This window comes from Eleginops maclovinus, chromosome 17 (genome assembly GCF_036324505.1).
Source record: "Eleginops maclovinus isolate JMC-PN-2008 ecotype Puerto Natales chromosome 17, JC_Emac_rtc_rv5, whole genome shotgun sequence".
Taxonomy (NCBI): Eukaryota; Metazoa; Chordata; class Actinopteri; order Perciformes; family Eleginopidae; genus Eleginops; species Eleginops maclovinus.
The window spans coordinates 17413943-17437227 of NC_086365.1; the positions used below are offsets into that span (position 1 = coordinate 17413943).

Below are 23285 nucleotides of genomic sequence, written 5' to 3' on the forward strand. Positions count from 1 at the left end.
CACAGTCCAGAGTCTGGTGTGGGGGGGCGGGGCTAACCACAGTCCAGAGTCTGGTGGAGGGGGGGGGGGGGGCTAACCACAGTCCAGAGTATGGGTCGGTCACCCCCCCCCCCCCCCCCCTCTGATCAGTACCTGGTACCGTGACATTGACAGATATTTGAATGGAGTTTGGTGTAGTGTTTCAGGGGGGGTATTAGTCCTGGTTCCCCCTCCCCCCAGGCTCCAGGTAGAAATCAAACAGTTTACAGTCTGTGTGCCACAGCTCTGAGCTGTTTGATTCCGGACTGGACTTCGGTGTGAAGTTTCCAGAAACAGTCCTCTGTTTGTCATTCGGCTGCTTCCGTCCGTCCAATTAGCGCCCAGCTGTGACGTCACTGCTCTGCTGGACCAATGAGGGTGCTGCAGGACTCAGTGAGGATCGTCAGTGAGCCTCCTCAGTGAGCATGAGACTGATGGACGGCTCAGACAGATGAGAGGACATGGACACTCGGAGCTATGGACTCATCTGGACCCGGATCCTCTGGACCCTGACCCTGCTGCTGGCCTCCGTGAGTCCGCCGGGCTGCAGAGCCTCCTGGGTGTGAGTATCAGGCAAACCAGGCTCTGATGCAGTCTGTTCCCCTTCTCATCAGGTCGCAGTCTCTCGGAATAACTCGGATGTGTTCTGCTGTTACTTCAGAAACGCTCTCGACTGTTTGTCTCTAACTGCAGCTCAAACTGCAGAAGCAGAATACCTTTATTCGTCCCACAGAGGGGACCTCTTCATTTATTTTGAAAACAAAGAATAAAAGAACCTGGATTAAGTTTAAAACCTCACATGTATTTCATGATTCGGCTTTGTGTTTCTGATCCGCTTTCACGCACCAGATCCAGACCCACGGAAAGCCTCTGCGGCTCTTTGACGGATTTCTTCCACATCCATAAACTACCCTTCCTGAGTGCATTACTGAGTAATCCAGTCTTTTTCCTTAATAAAAAACACCTGAATAAAGTTTATGATGAGGCATTAATTATAATTATGAAGCACAATCACATTGGGCATGTTATTAAAATGGTGATGAAATAAGGACTCACCGGGACCCGGCGGGGTTCCCGCCCTGCTTAATGAATGTGACCCGAACCACGACGCTGAAGATAAGGGGAAAGTTAAGGGATATTTAATTTACAGCGCTGAGCGACCAATCCTCCTCCTTTGAACCTCTTAAGTTGCTGCATAGCCGGTTTACTTGGACTACATTATCCCAGAGAGTCCAAACATTCTTTATAACACAGTTCTGTGAAAATACAAAAAAGGGACATTTCGCTGCTTTTCTTTTTAAATCATTGGACCAGGTCCTGATATATTAATAAAGCACTCTTCAAATGTTCTTTCAAAATAAAACGACAGACTGCAGCCCAACTGTCCGCAGAGGGCCTGCAGACACACAGAATCCTCACTTTAAAGTCAGAATTCGATGTAAAAAAAAATATATTTTTCATGTGGCCCGAATCCTCTTCCGTAGAATCCAGATGTATTTATTGAATCAATGTGTAGTGACAACTCACTACTCCATAGCCTCTCTGTAAACTGGACTTAACATGCACTCCTTCACACTTAACATTATATTGCCTTTTTGTACATTTGTGTATTTCGTTTTCATTTTCAGTCATTTTCATTTTTACTTGATTTTTTAGTTCTAATTATTTGTTTTGCTTCTCTTTGTATTTCGCTGCAACGCAAACATTTCCCAGTTTGGGATAAATAAAGTACTTCTGATTCTGATTCTGATGGCCTCTAGGCAATGCCTCCCCGCAAACTCCGCCTATGGGGTCTGTCTGCAGGCCCTCTGCGGACAGTTGGGCTGCAGTCTTTCATTTTGTTTTGAAAGAACATTTGAAGAGTGCTTTACCTCGTTAATGTATCAGGACCTGGTCCCATGTGGTCTAGATTTGATAAAAAGCAGCGAAATGTCCCTTTTTTGTATTTTCACAGAACTGTGTTATAAAGAATGTTTGGACTCTCTGGGATAATGTAGTCCAAGTAAACCGGCTATGCAGCAACTTAAGAGGTTCAAAGAAGGAGGATTGGTCGCTCAGCGCTGTAAATTAAATGTCCCTTAACTTTCCCCTTATCTGCCGAATCAGAAGCTCTGAATCGGATGCTAACTTCAGCGTCGTATCTGAACAGAACCAATCACCTCTTATTCTTACTGAACAGTTATTATATTCTGTCCTGTTGTCACTCTGTTTCTTTGAGTCTGAAGTTAAATAGAGTGACTGTATCCCATCAATCCGGTTAATAAACCTCATAAAGAATATACAGATGGATGAAACGTGTATTCAGTGGGGGAGTAAAACAGGAATCTGGACAGGAATCTTCTGAAATGAATAACTGTGTATTGAACACAGAGAGCTGGTGTGTGTGTAATGTGTGTGTGGCTGCAGAAGGTTGATGCCATCTCCGTTCAGAACCACATTTTTCCCTCTGATTTAATTTAGCTATAATTGAATCTCAGCCTCTTCTGTGAGAGAGGCGACCGATCTGGAGGATCTGGACTTTAATAAACCTCTTTAAATCTGATCTGAGGAAGAAGAATTGCATTGAGACTCACAAAGGAACACTGCCCTGGAGAGTTCCATGTCTTTGGAGGTGGGGGCACCATGATTAATGCCCTCTTCGATTATTGAATATAATTTAATATTTGTATTTAAAGGTTCATTTATTTCTGCCTTAAAACACATTTCTTTATTTCTCTTTCTCATTTATTATTTTGTTATAATTCAGAGATTTTTAGTCCTCTATATAATCCCTGCAATCCATAAAATGTATGCATTATATTCAAATCAAAATACGTTCAAATGATTTGAATACAAAATGTAATTTTGATGTAACTTCTGAAGTGATTTTAAATCTTCCTTCTGTCGTATAGTATAGCTTCACATTTTAACGGGCTGTGGTTTATATTCGGCCGTGTGGCGGCCTGCAGGTGGCTGGGGGTTTCCTCGTTGGTGTCTCCGGAGAAGCCGGGTTGTTCCTCCCCCCCGCTGACCCCCCGGCAGCGGGAGCTCTGCAGGAAGCAGCCCCTCCTGATGCCCAGCATTCAGGCCGGAGCTCGACTCGCCATCGCAGAGTGCCAGACCCAGTTCAGACATGAGAGGTGGAACTGCTCGACCCGCCAGGAGCCCCCGGTGTTCGGGCACGAGATGACCAGCGGTGAGGGGTGGGGGTGTGGGGGGGACTTACTTTGGAAACTGTGGGTGTGGACTTGGGACTCGTTGCCTTGATTGTAAACTTGTTGGACCTGACCTGTAACTTGTTGACTTGACTGGGAGCGTACTGGACTTGACTTGGGACTTGTTGACTCTGAGCCTGAACACAGCTGAGCCTTTGTCTTGTTATGAAGGTGTTTCCTCCCAGAACATACTACTGAAGGACTTCACTAATTAAGCCCTCGCTAAACTTGTAGCACTCGAGAGCTTCTATATATCATGATGACATTTAAAATGCTGGTTTTCCAGAGGGACTTTGGATGGGGAGACGTTGAGTCACGTGACCGCAGGAAGGGAAACTCTGCAGGAGCTTTAATTATATCTATCGCCGGGCAGATCTCCTTCAGTGTGTGTGACCGAGTGGGGGCGTTTATGGAAGCGTTTATACTGTGATGTTGAGACATGTACTAAATATTTCCCCGAGTCACATTTCCTCCTGACTGGGTCGATCACATGTTTTGAATCAGGACATTAGGAGCATGTGAGACGTCACTCATGTTCAGAGGGAGGAAAATACTTCAGATTTGACTGATGCAGATTTCTGAGGTTTGTGTGGATCAGAGCTGAAGACTAAATAAGGCTCAGTAATAATAAAGGTCTGTATGTTCTTCTGGATCCGGGGAGGAAGGGGAAGAGACACTCAAAGAGGGTCCTTTTTGTTTCCTGATACTTACCCATTAAACTAAACCAGGACTTCTTGGACTCTGAGCTTTTGGTCTTGACTCGTACCTCATTGGACCTGACTTGGAACAATTTGGTCTGACTGGGAGCTTATTGGATTTGACTTGGAACCACAGACTTGAACTTGTTGGACTTTCCTCTGTACCTGATGATTGCAGACTTCACTTGGAACTTGTTGAATCTTAATTCCAGACTTGACTGGGAACTAATTGTTGGGGATCCAGGACTTGTTGGTCTTGACTCAGTACTTGTTGGTCTTGAGACAGGACTTGTTGGTCTTGAGACAGGACTTGTTGGTCTTGAGACAGGACTTGTTGGTCTTGAGACAGGACTCGTTGGTCTTGAGACAGGACTTGTTGGTCTTGAGACAGGACTCGTTGGTCTTGAGACAGGACTTGTTGGTCTTGAGACAGGACTTGTTGGTCTTGAGACAGGACTTGTTGGTCTTGAGACAGGACTTGTTGGTCTTGAGACAGGACTTGTTGGTCTTGAGACAGGACTTGTTGGTCTTGAGACAGGACTCGTTGGTCTTGAGACAGGACTCGTTGGTCTTGAGACAGGACTCGTTGGTCTTTATTCTTTATTAGGATCCCCATTAGCACTAGCATAAGCATTGGCTATTCTTCCTGGGGTCCTCACACACACACAAAACAAACAGTAGTAAAACTAAAAGCAAAATAGAACAACTCATTTCCTCATATGAACAATGGTCATCATCACAAGGCCAACCCACAGGCAGTTACATGTTACTCTGTAGTGCTCATAGAATGTTTTAGCAACCTTTTAAAATGTACTTGAGAATTTTCCTGGATTATGTGGACTGGTAACGAGTTCCAGCTGACCATGGCTCTGAACATGACTGTTTTCTGTCTGATATTTGATCTAGATGTGGGTCATACGAACCTTCTTTCTATTGCATGTCTTGTTTGATAGTTATGTTGAGAGTACTGCGATATAAACCTGTGATAATATATGAGGTAAGTGTGTCACTGTAATATTCCTGTAAGTGGACCTCTGTCTGACACTCAACCATTTAAGGGTCTCCAACATTTCAGTCACTCTGGTTCTGTAGGAGCACTGCAGTGCACATCGTGCTGCCTTATTTTGAGCGACTTGTAGTTTGTCTAGATCTTTTTCTGCAGCACTAGACCAGAAAACAAAACAGTAATCAAGCTGTGACAGAACCAAAGCATCTAGAACTTGTCTACTGACATCTTTTGGCAAATATTTTACAATTCTTTTAACAAGTGACACACCCCTTCCCATTTTACTACATTATCAATTTCTTTAGACCAAGATCATTCTTGATCCAGAGTTCAATGTTCAATTTCAATATGGTTTAAATGTAATAGCAACGTAGGTTCACCTTTTAACTGATGATTTGATCCTATTATTAAAGATTTAGTCTTCCAGCATTAACCTATTATTTATGACCCACTCTGAGATCTGTTCTAGACCCTTGTTCATACAGTGACTCGGCTCACTTGTAGATGAAGCTGCTCCATATATTGTCGAGTCATCTGCATACATTACAATTTTGGATTCTTGTAGCACTAATGGTAGATCACTTGTAAAAATAGAAAATAAAAGTGGCCCCAAAAACTACCCTGAGGAACTCCACAAGTGACTGACTTAGTGTTTGACATCGATTGGTCAGGTAACGTTCTACCCACCTCAGCGCATTCAGATTAAAACCATATTGTTTAGCTTGTGCAACAACAATGGATGATCAATGACATCAAAGGCAGAACTAAAATCAGGTAGTACTGCACCCACTAACTTCCTATCATCTACCTCCACCTTCCAGTCACCGGTCATCTGTGTTAAAGCAGTACATGTTGAATGGCCCGGCCGGTAAGCGTGTTGGTAACCAGTGTTAAGATTGTGACCTTAAAGTGTTTTTGTATTTGGTTAAAAATGATTCTCTCCATTATCTTTCCTAGTGCTGGTCACAAACGTATTGGGCGGCTATTTGTACCAGAAAATGGTCCAGCTGGATTTTTTGCAAGTGGAATCATTTTTGCTATTTTCCACGCCTGTGGGCAAACACATGTTCAATACTCACACTGATGATATAGCAGATAGGCTCTGCAACCAAATGAGCAGCATATCTAAGAAATGTACCGTCTAAATGATCCACACCTGTTTCTCATTACATTTACCCAGTAGACATTCAACATCTGCAATTGTCACTTTCTCTATTTTAAATGTACAGCTTCTTATTTTCCATATTAAATCATTTATTAGAAAAGTGGAGTTTATAGGTTGCTTCATATTTCTCCTGAGATCATTCACTTTATCAAGAGAATAATCATTCAAAGAATTAGGAATGTGTACTGGTTGAGTCAAGAATTTCCCTTCCACCTCAAGATATGTGGAGGTGGATTTTGGCTTACGGCCCATCCTGCCATTCACTAAACTCCACAGCTGTTTCTTCTCATCCTTAATGTCTTTGGTTTTATTTCCGTAATACAATTGGTTTTCCTTTTTATTTAATGCTGTAACATCATTTCTTAACCTTCTATAAATTTGCCCATCTGACTCATCACTTGAGGAGAAAGCTACACTTTTGGCCTCATCTCTTTGTTTCATCAGATCTCTTATTCCTCATCTAACCAGCGTGCTCTAAAGTTCCTTACTGTCAGTTCTCTCAGTGGTGCATGTTTATCAATCACTTGCATGAATAACAAATTAAATACTGCAAGAGCATCATCTGGATTTAGTGTTTCAAAATATGTTTCCAACACATCTTTGAACCTCCTTTATAAACGACTCCTCACAGAAACATGTCACTGATCTCCTCACAATTACTTTCAGTCCTGCTTTTGGCCCCTTTGTCTTTCTCACGGTAATTATTCAGTTATGATCAGTACACCCTACTGGAGTTGATGTGGCCTGTGAACATAAATGGCTAACATTTGTAAATATATGATCAATACAAGTTGCACTTGTTGCTCCACCTTTCTTTATGCATATCCTAGTAGGTTTAGTCACCATTTGTACCAAGTGACATGTATTAGCTGTTGTCTGCAACTTGTTTTTAAGGCAGTGGGACATATTCCAGTCAATGTTTGAATCACCGATAAAATAAATCTCTCTATCACAAACTTTATCTAACATTTGACAATTTAGGTTTGAATTAGGAGGTCTGTAACAACATCCCACCAACAAAGGTTTCAAATGAGCTAAATGAATTTGAAGTACTTCAATATCAGCAGACATCAAATCCTATCTGACTTCAGCTGGTATTTCCTTTTGAGTGTATACTGCCACCCCACCTCCATATGCATTCCTGTCTTTTCTAAATATACTATATCCCTGAATGTCCACTGCAGCGTCATTAAAGGTGTCATCTAAGTGAGTTTCTGATATTGCTAACAAATGAATACCACATGATAATATTTCCTCTATCTCAGACACTTTATCTCTTAGGCTACACTTATTGATATGAGCCAATTCAAACCTTTATTTGACATTATTTGACATTAATGGCAATTTAAATGTTTTTCCTTTTTCCCTTCTTTTCAAATTGAGAGCTGAACCAAAACATACAAGCAACACAACTTCAACCACACACACCATCACACACACAACCCCACACCTCACTGCCCATAGATTGCTATCCATGTGCATACTCACTCACCTAAACGAGCAGCACGGTAGCTCCCTAACATTTTAGATAATAACCTTTGTGTTAAATACATTCATGGTAATGTCTTGCAACGCAAGATCAAATTTATAAATCAATAAATCAAAATGACATTTTTAGGAGGAATGAACAACAGTAGAGACCAGTTCAAATTGGCCTCTATTCAAAATCTATTCAACCTAATCTCATAGTCGCAGTTGATGAAATAAATAACCTAAAATAAGGTAGCAGATAACTCATAGGCCAGTGAATATTGGCCTACAATGAATAAATTCGCAATACACCAAAACTGCAACAGTTCCCTTTGCATAATATCATTCATTTCATCTCCTAATGTGCATAACCATCTAATGACGTCATGTCCATCAGTCATTTCCCACCTATTTCAGCTTTGAGCTGAAACCGGGTTTATCACTGTTTTATAGAAATGCTCAGCTTCAGTCCCGATACAGTTTTGTTTGTCCATTGAAGGTTACGATGAGTGTTGCAGGGAACAGTAGTCCATGCCTCACCTCAGCCTTACGCAGCTTCATCCTGACGTCATTGAAAAGTGCTCTCTTCCTGGCAATATCCGCAGTAATAGCAGGAAATATCTTCACTCACATGCCTCGGAAAATGATCTCTCCCTTGCTTCTTGCCAGCTTCAATATACCTTCTTTTGCTCGGTATCTCTGCATAGTGACAATCATAGGTCTGGGTCTCATATCAGTCCCATGCCCAATCCTGTATGCCATCTCGACTGCCGGGTCACATGAGAGCTCACTTCCGAATACCTCCTTTAAAAAGTTTGTCACAAAGGCAATGGGATCGCTCTTCGCTATATCCTTTCTCAGTCCAAACACAGGTAGATTCAACTTTCTGTTTTGAATCTCCATCCTCTCAATTTTGTCTTTAAACTCCTTGTTTTCCTTCATTAGATTTCCATTTGCGGTTTCGAGTATAGCAACCCTACAATCCAAATCGGTCAGTCCCTCCTCCATATCACCGAGCCTCTGACAACATGAGTCGAGTTCTCCCTTTAAAGCATCAAGCTGCGGCTGGAATCTCTCGAAAGCAGCCCCTATCTCCTCTCTTATTATTGAGCGTATTAGTGACAGCTCCGAGTGGCTCACCTGCGAGGACTCGCTCTCCATGGCGTTCTCCTCAGCTGCTCGTGTGTCATTCACTCCCGACAGGCCGCTGCTCTCGTTTAACGGCACTTTAGCCTTTTTGTGTGCTTTCTTTGATGCCATTATATTCCCCACATTATATTTCACTATGGACTTTGACTGAACAACTTGATCATCCGTTCATAACCTGATTTTTCAAAAGTTTGAAACGGGAGCTACACGCTCCTAAGTTTTACACACCACTTCCGCGCATGAGCGGTTAGCTGGCCGGCTCTGTTGTGATTGGTCTTGAGGCAGGACTTGTTGGTCATGAGACAGGACTCGTTGGTCTTGAGACAGGACTAGTTGGTCTTGAGACAGGACTAGTTGGTCTTGAGACAGGTCTTGTTGGTCTTGAGACAGGTCTTGTTGGTCTTGAGACAGGTCTTGTTGGTCTTGATACAGGACTCGTTGGTCTTGAGACAGGACTTGTTGGTCTTGAGACAGGACTTGTTGGTCTTGATACAGGACTCGTTGGTCTTGAGACAGGACTTGTTGGTCTTGATACAGGACTTGTTGGTCTTGAGACAGGTCTTGTTGGTCTTGATACAGGACTCGTTGGTCTTGAAACAGGACTTGTTGATCTTGATACAGGATTAGTTGGTCTTATACAAGACTAGTTGGTCTTGAGACAGAACTTGATGGTCTTGATACAGGACTTGTTGGTTTTGACTCAGGACTAATTGGTCTTGATACAGGACTCATTGGTCTTGAAACAGGACTTGTTGATCTTGATACAGGATTAGTTGGTCTTATACAAGACTAGTTGGTCTTGAGACAGAACTTGATGGTCTTGATACAGGACTTGTTGGTCTTATACAAGACTAGCTGTTCTTGAGACAGGACTTGATGGTCTTGATACAGGACTTGTTGGTTTTGACTCAGGACTAATTGGTCTTGATACAGGACTTGTTGGTCTTAAACAAGACTAGCTGTTCTTGAGACAGGACTTGATGGTCTTGAGACAGGACTTGTTGGTCTTGACTCAGGAATTTGTTGTTCTTGAGACAGGACTTGTTGGTCTTGACTCAGGACTTGTTGGTCTTGATACAGGACTTGTTGGTCTTGAAACAGGACTTGTTGATCTTGATACAGGATTAGTTGGTCTTATACAAGACTAGTTGGTCTTGAGACAGGACTTGATGGTCTTGATACAGGACTTGTTGGTTTTGACTCAGGACTAGTTGGTCTTGATACAGGACTTGTTGGTCTTATACAAGACTAGTTGGTCTTGAGACAGAACTTGATGGTCTTGATACAGGACTTGTTGGTTTTGACTCAGGACTAGTTGGTCTTGATACAGGACTTGTTGGTCTATACAAGACTAGTTGGTCTTGAGACAGGACTTGATGGTCTTGATACAGGACTTGTTGGTTTTGACTCAGGACTAGTTGGTCTTGATACAGGAGTTGTTGGTCTTAAACAAGACTAGCTGTTCTTGAGACAGGACTTGATGGTCTTGAGACAGGACTTGTTGGTCTTGACTCAGGACTTGTTGGTCTTAAACAAGACTAGTTGGTCTTGAGAAATGACTTCTTGGTCTTGAGACAGGACTCGTTGGTCTTGAGACATGACTTGTTGATCTTGATACAGGACTTGTTGGTCTTGAGACAGGACTTGTTGGTGTTGATACAGGACTCGTTGGTCTTGAGACAGGACTTGTTGATCTTGATGCAGGACTAGTTGGTCTTGATTACAGGACTTGTTGGTCTTGATACAGGACTTGTTGGTCTTGAGACAGGACTTGTTGGTCTTAAACAAGACTAGTTGGTCTTGATACAGGACTCGTTGGTCTTGATACAGGATTAGTTGGTGCTGATACAGGACTCGTTGGTCTTGATACAGGATTAGTTGGTGTTGATACAGGACTAGTTGGTGTTGAGACTGGACTTGTTGGTTTTGACTCAGGACTAGTTGGTCTTGATACAGGACTTGTTGGTCTTAAACAAGACTAGTTGTTCTTGAGACAGGACTTGATGGTCTTGAGACAGGACTTGTTGGTCTTGACTCAGGAATTTGTTGGTCTTGAGACAGGACTTGTTGGTCTTGAGACAGGACTTGTTGATCTTGACTCTGGATGGTTTGACTCAGGATTTGACTTAGAACTTACTTGCTTGTCTTGGAAAGTGTTTTTGAATGTTTCTCCTGAATCTGACAATGTCTCTCCGGTCCTGCAGGAACCAAAGAGACGGCATTCCTCCAGGCGGTTCTGGCCGCAGGTCTGGTCCACGCCGTGACCCGGGCCTGCAGTCAGGGCAACATGACGGAGTGTGGCTGCGACGCCCGGCTACGCGGCGGTGGATCTCCAGAGGAGGGCTGGCACTGGGGAGGCTGCTCAGACCACATCCAGTACGGGATCTGGTTCAGCCGCAGGTTCATCGACGGGACCGTCAGGAACACGACGACCATCAGAGGAGGATTCACTGTGAGCACCGCCAACCAGCACAACAGTGAGGCGGGGCGGCAGGTGAGACCACAGGAACCAGGTTTGACTTCCTCAGAGGTCAAACATCATAGGCTGGTGTTTTTGTGTGTTTCTCCTCAGTATTGATGGTGTTTCTTCATATTTTCTACAGTTTGAGCATTTCCTCTGCATAAATGTGTCATATCTCCTATTTTAAAGGTATATTTTCCACTGTTTGAATGCATCTATAAAACTGATCAGGTTCTTCTTCTGTCCTGCAGGCGATCGTCCGCACGATGTCGACTCACTGTCGGTGTCACGGCGTCTCCGGATCCTGCGCTGTGAAGACCTGCTGGAAAACAGTGGCGCCGTTCGAGCGTGTCGGCGTTTACCTAAAGGACCGGTACGAGCGAAGCGTCCAGGTGACTGACCGGTCCAAGAAAAAACCGAGGAGGAAAGAGCAGCGGCGCCCCCCGGTGGATGCTCAGCAGCTCGTCTTCCTCAACAAGTCTCCCAACTACTGCCTGGAGGACCGGCGTCGCGGCGTGGCAGGAACCAGAGGCCGGCGCTGCAACCGGACGTCCAGCGGCTCGGACAGCTGTGTCCTGCTGTGCTGCGGCCGCGGATACAACACGCACCTGGTGAGACATGTGCAGCGCTGCGAGTGCAAGTTCGTCTGGTGCTGCTACGTCCGCTGCCGCCGCTGCGAAAGCATGAACGACATGCACACCTGTAAATAAGGACAGGGACACACCTGTAAATAAGGACAGGGACACACCTGTAAATAAGGAAAGGGACACACCTGGACAATAAGGACAGGGACACACCTGTAAATAAGGACAGGGACACACCTGTAAATAAGGACAGAGACACACCTGGACAATAACTAAAGACAGTAACACAGAATGAATAAATGAAGCGGAAATACACCTGGATAATAATAAAGTTGCAGGTCACCTGGACGTAAAGACAGACGGGAACGCAGCTAGACATTAACTAAGGAAAGGAACATAATAACAAAAACATCTGGACATGAGGACTGGAATACACCTGGACATGAGGACTGGAATACACCTGGACATGAGGACTGGAATACACCTGGACATGAGGACTGGAATACACCTGGACATGAGGACTGGAATACACCTGGACATGAGGACTGGAATACACCTGGACAGGAGGACTGGAATACACCTGGACATTAATGACGGGACACAGATCTCAGCTGAAGACAAACGGATCATTGAGTTTTGTGTCTTCCAGTTTAATGTCTTAGTTTTTTTAATGTTCGTTTCTGCCTCCGACCTGTTTGAGTTCAAAGGGAACTGAAACACATCTCGGATATATAATTTAAACTGTTGTATTTATAGAACCCTCCTCCTGAAGAAGGAACATTGTGTGTTTTTGTGTTTAGTTTTTCCAATAAACTTTATTTATGTTTGATTTATGTTATTTATTGTACCTGAGATTCACCTGTCCCTCAGTTTACGTGAAGAGAGTCTGAGGTTCTGCTGCCCCCCGGAGGACCAGGAAGAAGGACTTCAGACACTTCAGGGAAGGTAACTGACTTTATTGTTATTATTACTTTTTAAAAACGGAAAATCAACACATAAATATTAAAAAGTACAAGTTGAGAAAATAGTGGGACATTTTTTTAAATCGAACTTTAGATTAAAAGTAGGATTTCTGGAAAAAAATGTCTGACTTTTGAAAAAATAATCGGCCATTTAAAAAAAAAGTCAGATCTTTTAGGAAACACATACATGTATTTATATTATTATGAATACATCCTGGGCCCGGGAGGGGTGTGGGGGTTCTGCCAGGTGGGGGGGGGGGGCAAACCATTCAGGGCTTTGTGAGAAACATATATAACGTGTTATTGTCCTGAACATGTGACCAGCCCCGTCCTGTTAGTTCAGCGATTCAGCACAGTGTGTGTGTGTGTGTGTGTGTGTGTGTGTGTGTGTGTGTGTGTGTGTGTGTGTGTGTGTGTGTGTGTGTGTGTGTGTGTGTGTGTGTGTGTGTGTGTGTGTGTGTGTGTGTGTGTGTGTGTGTGTGTGATGACAGAGCAGAAAGGGACAGGAAATGGTAGAGGACAGGACACACTCTTATTTACTATCCAGGATTTCCTGCCATACACACACACACACACACACACACACACACACACACACACACACACACACACACACACACACACACCCTCTCTCTGCCCACCCTGCATTCATACTTCTCCTCAGAGGCTCTGATTTATCTCTCTGAGTTGGACTGGGTGTTCCTCGGGGAGAAACTACAGCTTTGAGTGAAAGGTTAAAACACACTTTCTCCCAAAGGCTGACTCTGCAGATTTCAGGAGGAGGAGCTTCAGGAGTGTGTGTGAGGAGTTTATGAGTGTGTGAGGAGTCAGATGGATTCAGTGTGTGTGAGGAGGAGGATGATGATGAAGCTGCTGCTGCTCTCTGTGCTGCTGATGGAGACCTCTGCTGCTCTACAGGTACACACACACACACACACACACACACACTTCATCTCACTGAGTTATTATAACTGTGTATTTCCTAAATGCACAACGAACGCTCACGCTGTTTCTGTGTTTTATCTCTTTTTATTGTCCTACTTTAAACTCTGGGTTATAACTCGATGAGGACTTGATGCGTGTCACATGTAAAATACATCATGTTTGATCCGTGTAAAAATCTTTAACGTGTTATCATGTTTTAAACTGCTTCATGTCTTTCTCTCATCACTTTGACATCAGGTTTAGCTGGGGTTTCAAGATAAGCTATACTTCATTTAACTCTCTTCGCAGCTGCGTGTAAAACAAGGATTGCACATTCGAAATAAAGAACAGTGGAAAGTAAACATCTCGAAATAGAAGATAAACCAGAACCAAAAACACGTTCTGAAATCACCTCAGTGTTTCAACTTCCTGTTTGATCAGAGGAGCTGATTACACCCTGTTTGTTTACACACACACACACACACACACACACACACACACACACACCTTCTGTGTGTCTGCAGGTTTATCCAATATTCAAACACTAATTTTAGTATGAAAATAATTGTGTAAATATCAGTAATGAGGTGTGTGTGTGTGTGGGGGGGGGGGTAGGGGGGGTGTCCCTGTCCCCGTCCCTGTCCCTGTCCCTGTCCTTGTCCTTTAGAACCTCTGCTCTAAGTGATATGATATATGATCTTGATGTTCGGTGCAGAACCTGTGTTCTAACTCGACGGTTCTGCGGACCCGGACCTCGTGTCATTCCTGTGGCATCAGCATCTTCATGTCCTGCCCCCCCGGCTTCAAGAAGACCCCCGGGTCCAGCAAACAGGACTGCACGTGAGGAACAGTTAGCATGTAGCGGAGAAGTTAGCATGTTGTTAAAGAAGTTAGCATGTAGTGAGGAAGTTAGCATGTTGTTAAAGAAGTTAGCATGTAGTGAGGAAGTTAGCATGTAGTGAGGAAGTTAGCGTGTAGTGAGGAAGTTAGCATGTAGTGAGGAAGTTAGCATGTTGTTAAAGAAGTTAGCGTGTAGTGAGGAAGTTAGCATGTAGAGGAAGTTAGCATGTAGTGAGGAAGTTAGCATGTAGTGAGGAAGTTAGCATGTTGTTAAAGAAGTTAGCATGTAGTGAGGAAGTTAGCGTGTAGTGAGGAAGTTAGCATGTAGTGAGGAAGTTAGCATGTTGTTAAAGAAGTTAGCATGTAGTGAGGAAGTTAGCATGTTGTTAAAGAAGTTAGCATGTAGTGAGGAAGTTAGCATGTTGTTAAAGAAGTTAGCATGTAGTGAGGAAGTTAGCATGTAGTGAGGAAGTTAGCGTGTAGTGAGGAAGTTAGCATGTAGTGAGGAAGTTAGCATGTTGTTAAAGAAGTTAGCATGTAGTGAGGAAGTTAGCATGTAGTGAGGAAGTTAGCATGTTGTTAAAGAAGTTAGCATGTAGTGAGGAAGTTAGCATGTTGCTGAAGAAGTTAGCATGTTGTTAAAGAAGTTAGCATGTAGTGAGGAAGTTAGCATGTTGCTAAAGAACTTAGCATGTAGTTAAAGAAGTTAGCGTGTAGTGAGGAAGTTAGCATGTAGTGAGGAAGTTAGCATGTTGTTAAAGAAGTTAGCATGTAGTGAGGAAGTTAGCATGTTGTTAAAGAAGTTAGCATGTAGTTAAAGAAGTTAGCATGTTGTTAAAGAAGTTAGCATGTAGTTAAAGAAGTTAGCATGTTGTTAAAGAAGTTAGCATGTAGTGAGGAAGTTAGCATGTTGTTAAAGAAGTTAGCATGTAGTGAGGAAGTTAGCATGTTGTTAAAGAAGTTAGCATGTAGTGAGGAAGTTAGCATGTAGTGAGGAAGTTAGCATGTTGTTAAAGAAGTTAGCATGTAGTGAGGAAGTTAGCATGTTGTTAAAGAAGTTAGCATGTTGTTAAAGAAGTTAGCATGTAGTGAGGAAGTTAGCATGTAGTGAGGAAGTTAGCATGTAGTGAGGAAGTTAGCATGTAGTGAGGAAGTTAGCATGTTGTTAAAGAAGTTAGCATGTAGTGAGGAAGTTAGCATGTTGTTAAAGAAGTTAGCATGTAGTGAGGAAGTTAGCATGTTGCTAAAGAAGTTAGCATGTAGTGAGGAAGTTAGCATGTTGTTAAAGAAGTTAGCATGTAGTGAGGAAGTTAGCATGTTGTTAAAGAAGTTAGCATGTAGTGAGGAAGTTAGCATGTAGTTAAAGAAGTTAGCGTGTAGTGAGGAAGTTAGCATGTAGTGAGGAAGTTAGCATGTAGTGAGGAAGTTAGCATGTTGCTAAAGAAGTTAGCATGTAGTGAGGAAGTTAGCATGTTGTTAAAGAAGTTAGCATGTAGTGAGGAAGTTAGCATGTAGTTAAAGAAGTTAGCGTGTAGTGAGGAAGTTAGCATGTAGTCAGGAAGTTAGCATGTTGTTAAAGAAGTTAGCATGTAGTGAGGAAGTTAGCATGTTGTTAAAGAAGTTAGCATGTAGTGAGGAAGTTAGCATGTTGTTAAAGAAGTTAGCATGTTGTAAAGAAGTTAGCATGTAGTTAAAGAAGTTAGCGTGTAGTGAGGAAGTTAGCATGTAGTGAGGAAGTTAGCATGTTGTTAAAGAAGTTAGCATGTAGTGAGGAAGTTAGCATGTTGTTAAAGAAGTTAGCATGTAGTGAGGAAGTTAGCATGTTGTTAAAGAAGTTAGCATGTTGTTAAAGAAGTTAGCGTGTAGTGAGGAAGTTAGCATGTTGCTAAAGAACTTAGCATGTAGTGAGGAAGTTAGCATGTTGTTAAAGAAGTTAGCATGTAGTGAGGAAGTTAGCATGTTGTTAAAGAAGTTAGCATGTAGTGAGGAAGTTAGCATGTTGTGAAAGAAGTTAGCATGTAGTGAGGAAGGTAGCATGTAGTGAGGAAGTTAGCATGTTGCTAAAGAAGTTAGCATGTAGTGAGGAAGTTAGCATGTTGTTAAAGAAGTTAGCATGTAGTGAGGAAGTTAGCATGTTGCTAAAGAAGTTAGCATTCATATGTTTGTAAACATGTATAAACTGAAGCGTGTGTGTGTGGCCTTCAGGTACTCTGTGAGGACGTCCTCCCTGACCCTCAGAGGCTGCTCCTTAGAGTGCTACAGGGAGGCCCAGATCAAGACCTGCTGCCCCGGGTTCTGGGGGCCCGACTGCCAGGGTGAGTTCACACAGGTGCAGGGAGGTATACACACACCTTGTGTTTCACAGAGTACACGGTGTGTAGAGGTAGCAGTATTTGTATCAGCTCAGGGCTCACATGCTCCGGTTCATCCTGCAGGATCAGGACTTCCTTCCTGTGGAGATCCTCCGTCAGCAGGACTCAAACTGCTGACACACACTCACACACACCTTTGCTAAAATATTGGGGGAGATTGAAATGATTGGGGGAGATTGAACTGATTGGGGGAGATTGAACTTGTATTCTTTGAAATATGATCAGAGTGTCCGGAGGGGGCCGACAGACCCTGCAGTCTGAGTGGGATCTGCTCCGACGGGATGGGGGGCAACGGCACCTGCACCTGTCAGGTAAATACTCCGCAGATTTCTTATTCATAAGGACTACACTTATATTCATGTGTGTGTGTGTGTGTGTGTGTGTGTTTGTGTGTGTGTGTGTGTGTGTGTGTGTGTGTGTGTGTGTGTGTGTGTGTGTAGCCGGGGTTTGCAGGGACAGCGTGTGAGGACTGCTCGCCGGGACGCTTCGGGTCCACCTGCAGCTCAGGTAACCTCATACCTGGAGTTTAATATTGTCTTAAATTCAGTAATTAACAATAAATTACTTTGTGTGTTTGTGTGTGTGTGTGTGTGTGTGTGTGTGTGTGTGTGTGTGTGTGTGTGTGTGTGTGTGTGTGTGTGTGTGTGTGTGTGTGTGTGTGTGTGTGTGTGTGCAGTATGTTCCTGTGTGCACGGTGTATGTGACTCTGGTCTGACAGGTGACGGTCGCTGCACCTGTTTCTCCGGATACAAAGGGCCCAGCTGTGATCAAGGTCAGTTTACCTGTGTATTACCTGTGTATTACCTGTGTATTACCTGTGTATTACCTGTGTATTACCTGTGTCTTACCTGTGCATTACCTGTGTATTACCTGTGTATAACCTGTGTATTACCTGTGTATTTCCTGTGTATTACCTGTGTATTTACCTGTGTATTACCTGTGTATTACCTGTGTATTACCTGTGTCTTACCTGTGTATTTACCTGTGTATTACCTGTGTATTTACCTGTGTATTACCTGTGTATTTACCTGTGTATTACCTGTGTCTTACCTGTGCATTACCTGTGTATTACCTGTGTATAACCTGTGTATTACCTGTGTATTTCCTGTGTATTACCTGTGTATTTACCTGTGTATTACCTGTGTATTACCTGTGTATTACCTGTGTCTTACCTGTGTATTTACCTGTGTATTACCTGTGTATTTACCTGTGTATTACCTGTGTATTTACCTGTGTATTACCTGTGTATTTACCTGTGTATTACCTGTGTATAACCTGTGTATTACCTGTGTATTTACCTGTGTATTACCTGTGTATTTACCTGTGTATTACCTGTGTATTACCTGTGTATTACCTGTGTATTTCCTGTGTATTTACCTGTGTATAACCTGTGTATTACCTGTGTATTTACCTGTGTATTACCTGTGTATTTACCTGTGTATTACCTGTGTATTTACCTGTGTATTACCTGTGTATTACCTGTGTATAACCTGTGTATTACCTGTGTATTTACCTGTGTATTACCTGTGTATTACCTGTGTATAACCTGTGTATTTCCTGTGTATTTACCTGTGTATTACCTGTGTATAACCTGTGTATTACCTGTGTATTTACCTGTGTATTACCTGTGTATTTACCTGTGTATTACCTGTGTATTACCTGTGTATTTACCTGTGTATTACCTGTGTATAACCTGTGTATTACCTGTGTATTTACCTGTGTATTTACCTGTGTATTACCTGTGTATTTACCTGTGTATTACCTGTGTATTACCTGTGTATTACCTGTGTATTACCTGTCTTACCTGTGTATAACCTGTGTATTTACCTGTGTATTTACCTGTGTATTACCTGTGTATTACCTGTGTATTTACCTGTGTATTACCTGTGTATAACCTGTGTATTACCTGTGTATTTACCTGTGTATTTACCTGTGTATTACCTGTGTATTACCTGTCTTACCTGTGTATTACCTGTGTATTTACCTGTGTATTACCTGTGTATTACCTGTGTATTACCTGTGTATTTCCTGTGTATTTACCTGTGTATTACCTGTGTATTACCTGTGTATTTACCTGTGTATTACCTGTGTATTTACCTGTGTATTACCTGTGTATTACCTGTGTATTACCTGTGTATTTACCTGTGTATTACCTGTGTATTACCTGTGTATTACCTGTGTATTTACCTGTTTCTTACCTGTGTATTACCTGTGTATTACCTGTGTATTTACCTGTGTATTACCTGTGTATTACCTGTGTATTACCTGTGTATTACCTGTGTATTTACCTGTGTATTACCTGTGTATTTACCTGTGTATTACCTGTGTATTTACCTGTGTATTACCTGTGTATTACCTGTGTATTACCTGTGTATTACCTGTGTATTTACCTGTGTATTTACCTGTGTATTTACCTGTGTATTACCTGTGTATTTACCTGTGTATTACCTGTGTATTTACCTGTGTATTACCTGTGTATTACCTGTGTATTACCTGTGTATTACCTGTGTATTACCTGTGTATTACCTGTGTATTTACCTGTGTATTACCTGTGTATTACCTGTGTATTACCTGTGTATTACCTGTGTATTACCTGTGTATTACCTGTGTATTACCTGTGTATTACCTGTGTATTTACCTGTGTATTACCTGTGTATTTACCTGTGTATTTACCTGTGTATTACCTGTGTATTTACCTGTGTATTACCTGTGTATTACCTGTGTATTACCTGTGTATTACCTGTGTATTACCTGTGTATTACCTGTGTATTACCTGTGTATTACCTGTGTATTACCTGTGTATTACCTGTGTATTACCTGTGTATTACCTGTGTATTACCTGTGTATTACCTGTGTATTACCTGTGTATTACCTGTGTCTTACCTGTGTATTACCTGTGTATTACCTGTGTATTACCTGTGTATTACCTGTGTATTACCTGTGTATTACCTGTCTTACCTGTGTATTACCTGTGTATTACCTGTGTATTACCTGTGTATTACCTGTCTTACCTGTGTATTACCTGTGTATTACCTGTGTATTTACCTGTGTATTACCTGTGTATTACCTGTGTATTTACCTGTGTATTACCTGTGTATTACCTGTGTATTACCTGTGTATTACCTGTGTATTTACCTGTGTATTACCTGTGTATTACCTGTGTATTACCTGTGTATTACCTGTGTATTACTGTGTATTACCTGTGTATTACCTGTGTATTTACCTGTGTATTACCTGTGTATTACCTGTGTATTACCTGTGTATTTACCTGTGTATTACCTGTGTATTACCTGTGTATTTACCTGTGTATTACCTGTGTATTTACCTGTGTATTACCTGTGTATTTACCTGTGTATTTACCTGTGTATTACCTGTGTATTACCTGTGTATTACCTGTGTATTACCTGTGTATTACCTGTGTATTACCTGTGTATTACCTGTGTATTTACCTGTGTATTACCTGTGTGTTGTCAGAGCTCCCTGAGTGTGCGTCTCTGCGCTGTCCTCTGAACTCGCGCTGTATGGAGGAGGCTCTGACCGGTCAGTTGGTGTGTCAGTGCTTACCTGGATACCAAAAGTCCGGAGACACCTGTCTGTGTGAGTTCCTTAGGAAGCTCAATGTAAACTGCCCTGAACTGAACAGAAGTAGTTCCTGTCACATGCCATGTGTATTTAAAGTGTCTGCTCTCCATCCTCAGCTATAAACCCGTGCCGGCAACAGTTGTGTCACCTGCAGGCATCCTGCATCCACACCGGGCCGAACCAGCACCTGTGCGCCTGTAACGAGGGCTACAGCGGAGACGGACGAGTCTGCATGGCTGTAGACCCGTGTCAGAGGAACCAGGGGGGGTGCAGCGCCGAGACAACAAGCTGTGTCTACGACGGCCCGGGGAAGGTCAGGAGACAGTCACCTGTATCTGTTACCTGTTGGCCGTTAACTATTACTTATGGACGTTACCTGTTGGACCGGGGAAGGGCAAGAGACACTTAATAATATAAATATTGAAAGTACTAACCTGTCTCTGAGAGGACATTGTCAGAGGGCACTCACCTGTTACCTAATAGTTAACTCTTACCTGTGTCCGTTACCTGAGGAACATTACCTGGTACCAGTAGGATGTTATCCATTACCTGAACGATTTTACCTGTTAGCTGTTGGGCTGTGTGTGTTTTTCCACTGTTACCTGTATATCTACCTGTGTATATTTACCTGTGTATATCTACCTGTGTATATCTACCTGTGTATATTTACCTGTGTATATCTACCTGTGTATATTTACCTGTGTATATCTACCTGTGTATATCTACCTGTGTATATTTACCTGTGTATATTTACCTCTGTATATCTACCTGTATAAATTCACCTACACTCACCTGTGTGTCCTCCTCAGTCTCACTGCGAGTGTCTCCCGGGGTTTGCCCTCCTGAGGGGCGGCGGCTGCAGCCTGAAGGACGCCTGCAGACCGGACTCCTGTCACAAGGACGCCACCTGCCAAACCGCGGAGCTGGGACAGGTCCAGTCAGTACCCCGTGAATGTGATATAACCCTGCATACCGTCAGGTTCTGTTGCACAGGTGACTGTTATATAATATCCTCTCACCTGTCCCTCTGCCCTTTCCGCAGGTGCATCTGTAATCAGGGGTTTGTGGGTAACGGGAAAGTGTGTTACGGGAACATCATGCAGCGCCTGAGCGACCTGAACTCGGAGCCGGGGGGGCAGTGGAGGGGCCAGCTGAGCAACGCTATCTCCCTGCTGGGTAACAACATCCTCTCAAGTCGCTAACGAGTCGCCTATTATTCAGCAACTAGTTCACAGCTATTTGGCACCGAGTGGAACGTCCGCTGGACACAAATCACACATCAGTCATCGGAAAGTCGACAATCAGCCATAAACAAGTCTGTTTGCTTTCAGGGTCTCTCTCCTGGTCCCTGCAGACCCTGGGTCCATTCACCCTGTTTGTCCCGATCAATAAAGGCTTCAGGGGGGTTTCAGTAAGATCCTCTTATTTTGAAAGTCTTGCTTTTCCTTCCTGTTGGCTCAGACTTTATTTCACTCTGAAGGTTTAACGAACTAGTCTCCCTCTCAGATACGGACTCTGACAGCAGACCGGGCTAAGGCTCAGTACCTGAGTAAGATGCACCTTGTGGCCGGAGTCCTGCCCTTCGACTCACTGAAGAAAACCGATGTCTTCTACACTGTGACAGGAAAAATGGGGGAGATGGACACCAGCGAGGGGGTGAGACACACGGCTAACAAGTCGACATTAGTCTGCAACAAAGTGGTACAAAAAACAAGTCAGACATGAGTCAGCACTAAGGCGCATATCAATCTTCTTCTTCTTCTTCTTCTTCTTCTTCTTCTTCTTCTTCTTCTTCTTCTTCTGGTGCATGCTGGGAGATTTTGGAGTGTGAGCGAAAGAAAAGAGCGACGCTTTATAAGTTACATTTTTCCGTTTGTGCTTGTTTATGGGTGTTAGGTTCATATAGTTTATCGGTGATAGTTTGCTTTGCTTAATTTTTGGGTCTTTTGGTGGTGGTTTTGGGCTGTTTTGCGGGCTTCTCCTGCCGGTGTCTCGCCGGCCGGCGTCTGACGTCATGGTGAATGGAGACTTTGCCAGACTCACTCGGAAGCACGGCATCAAAATATCGGCCGGCTTCCCATGCACTGTGGAGGATATCGGGCTGGCTGTGGGGGAGAAGGTCGGACACAGCAGCATTAAGTCCCTGGCGCGGATGAACAGTGCGGTCGTGATCTTTCTGGACCAGGTGGAGAAAGTGAACCGCGTTATCGAGACAGGCATCACGGTGAGTGAAATGTTTGTGCGGGTGCAGCCGCTGACGCTCCCCGCAACCAAAGTGGTTCTGTCCAACGTCCCTCCCTTCATAACTGATGAGTTCCTCAGTAGAGAGCTATCCAGACACGGGAAACTTGTTTCTCCGGTGAAGAAGATGCTGTCTGGGTGTAAGTCTCAGTTACTGAAGCACGTGGTGTCTCATCGCAGACAGGTCTATATGATACTGAACAATCGGAACGCGGAGCTCAACCTCCGTTTTCACGTTAAAGTAGATGATTATGACTACGTGATTTTTGCAACCTCGTCAGTTATGAAGTGTTTTGGTTGCGGGGAAGAGGGGCACACCGTGAGTGCCTGTCCGGGGCGCGGGGACTCGATTCCGCCTGGTCCGGATGTCACTTCTGCCTCCGCGCCGGGGCCGGCTGCGGCCGGGCCGGTTGTAGTGGAGCAGCGGGCGGCTGCTGTTGCTGAGGGTGGGGTGTCTCCAGCGGCGGTGTCCGCTGGTGCGGCCGCTGTGGTGGTGGGGGGCTCCCCTCCGGAGGCGGCGGCTGCTGCTGAGGGAGGGGTGTCTCCAGCGACGATGGCCGTTAATGCGGCCGCTGTGGTGGTGGGGGGCTCCCTTCCGGAGGCGCCGCTGCTCCGGAGC

The 23285-nt window shown here is 43.6% G+C and overlaps 2 protein-coding genes across 4 annotated transcripts in view; both read left to right on the forward strand.

The window, feature by feature from the left end:
• Positions 1-459: 459 nt before the first annotated feature.
• On the forward strand, positions 460-12500 carry wnt16 (wingless-type MMTV integration site family, member 16). The gene is made up of 4 exons (XM_063905898.1): positions 460-580; positions 2967-3193; positions 10905-11194; positions 11413-12500. Exons 1-4 carry the CDS (start codon positions 480-482, stop codon positions 11869-11871), a joined length of 1077 nt encoding a protein of 358 aa, XP_063761968.1. The 5' UTR covers positions 460-479; the 3' UTR covers positions 11872-12500.
• Positions 12501-13393: 893 nt separating this feature from the next.
• The window catches only part of stab2 (stabilin 2), a 50167-nt gene continuing 40275 nt past the window's right edge, over positions 13394-23285 (forward strand). For all 3 annotated transcript variants that reach the window (XM_063905583.1, XM_063905584.1, XM_063905585.1), the window contains exons 1-12: positions 13394-13625; positions 14347-14471; positions 16677-16786; positions 17069-17154; positions 17284-17350; positions 17520-17615; positions 20318-20440; positions 20542-20738; positions 21235-21362; positions 21468-21601; positions 21757-21836; positions 21932-22081. In XM_063905583.1, the coding sequence (XP_063761653.1) occupies positions 13539-13625; positions 14347-14471; positions 16677-16786; positions 17069-17154; positions 17284-17350; positions 17520-17615; positions 20318-20440; positions 20542-20738; positions 21235-21362; positions 21468-21601; positions 21757-21836; positions 21932-22081 (1383 nt within the window). In that variant the 5' untranslated portion in view covers positions 13394-13538. The remainder of the gene's footprint in view (positions 13626-14346; positions 14472-16676; positions 16787-17068; positions 17155-17283; positions 17351-17519; positions 17616-20317; positions 20441-20541; positions 20739-21234; positions 21363-21467; positions 21602-21756; positions 21837-21931; positions 22082-23285) is intronic.

Coding starts and splice junctions, on each gene's coding strand:
- wnt16 (XM_063905898.1), top strand. CDS start 480: ATGGACACTCGGAGCTATGGACTCATCTGGACCCGGATCCTCTGGACC. Junction 3,194..10,904: donor CGGGCACGAGATGACCAGCG/GTGAGGGGTGGG, acceptor CCGGTCCTGCAG/GAACCAAAGAGACGGCATTC. Junction 11,195..11,412: donor ACAGTGAGGCGGGGCGGCAG/GTGAGACCACAG, acceptor TCTGTCCTGCAG/GCGATCGTCCGCACGATGTC.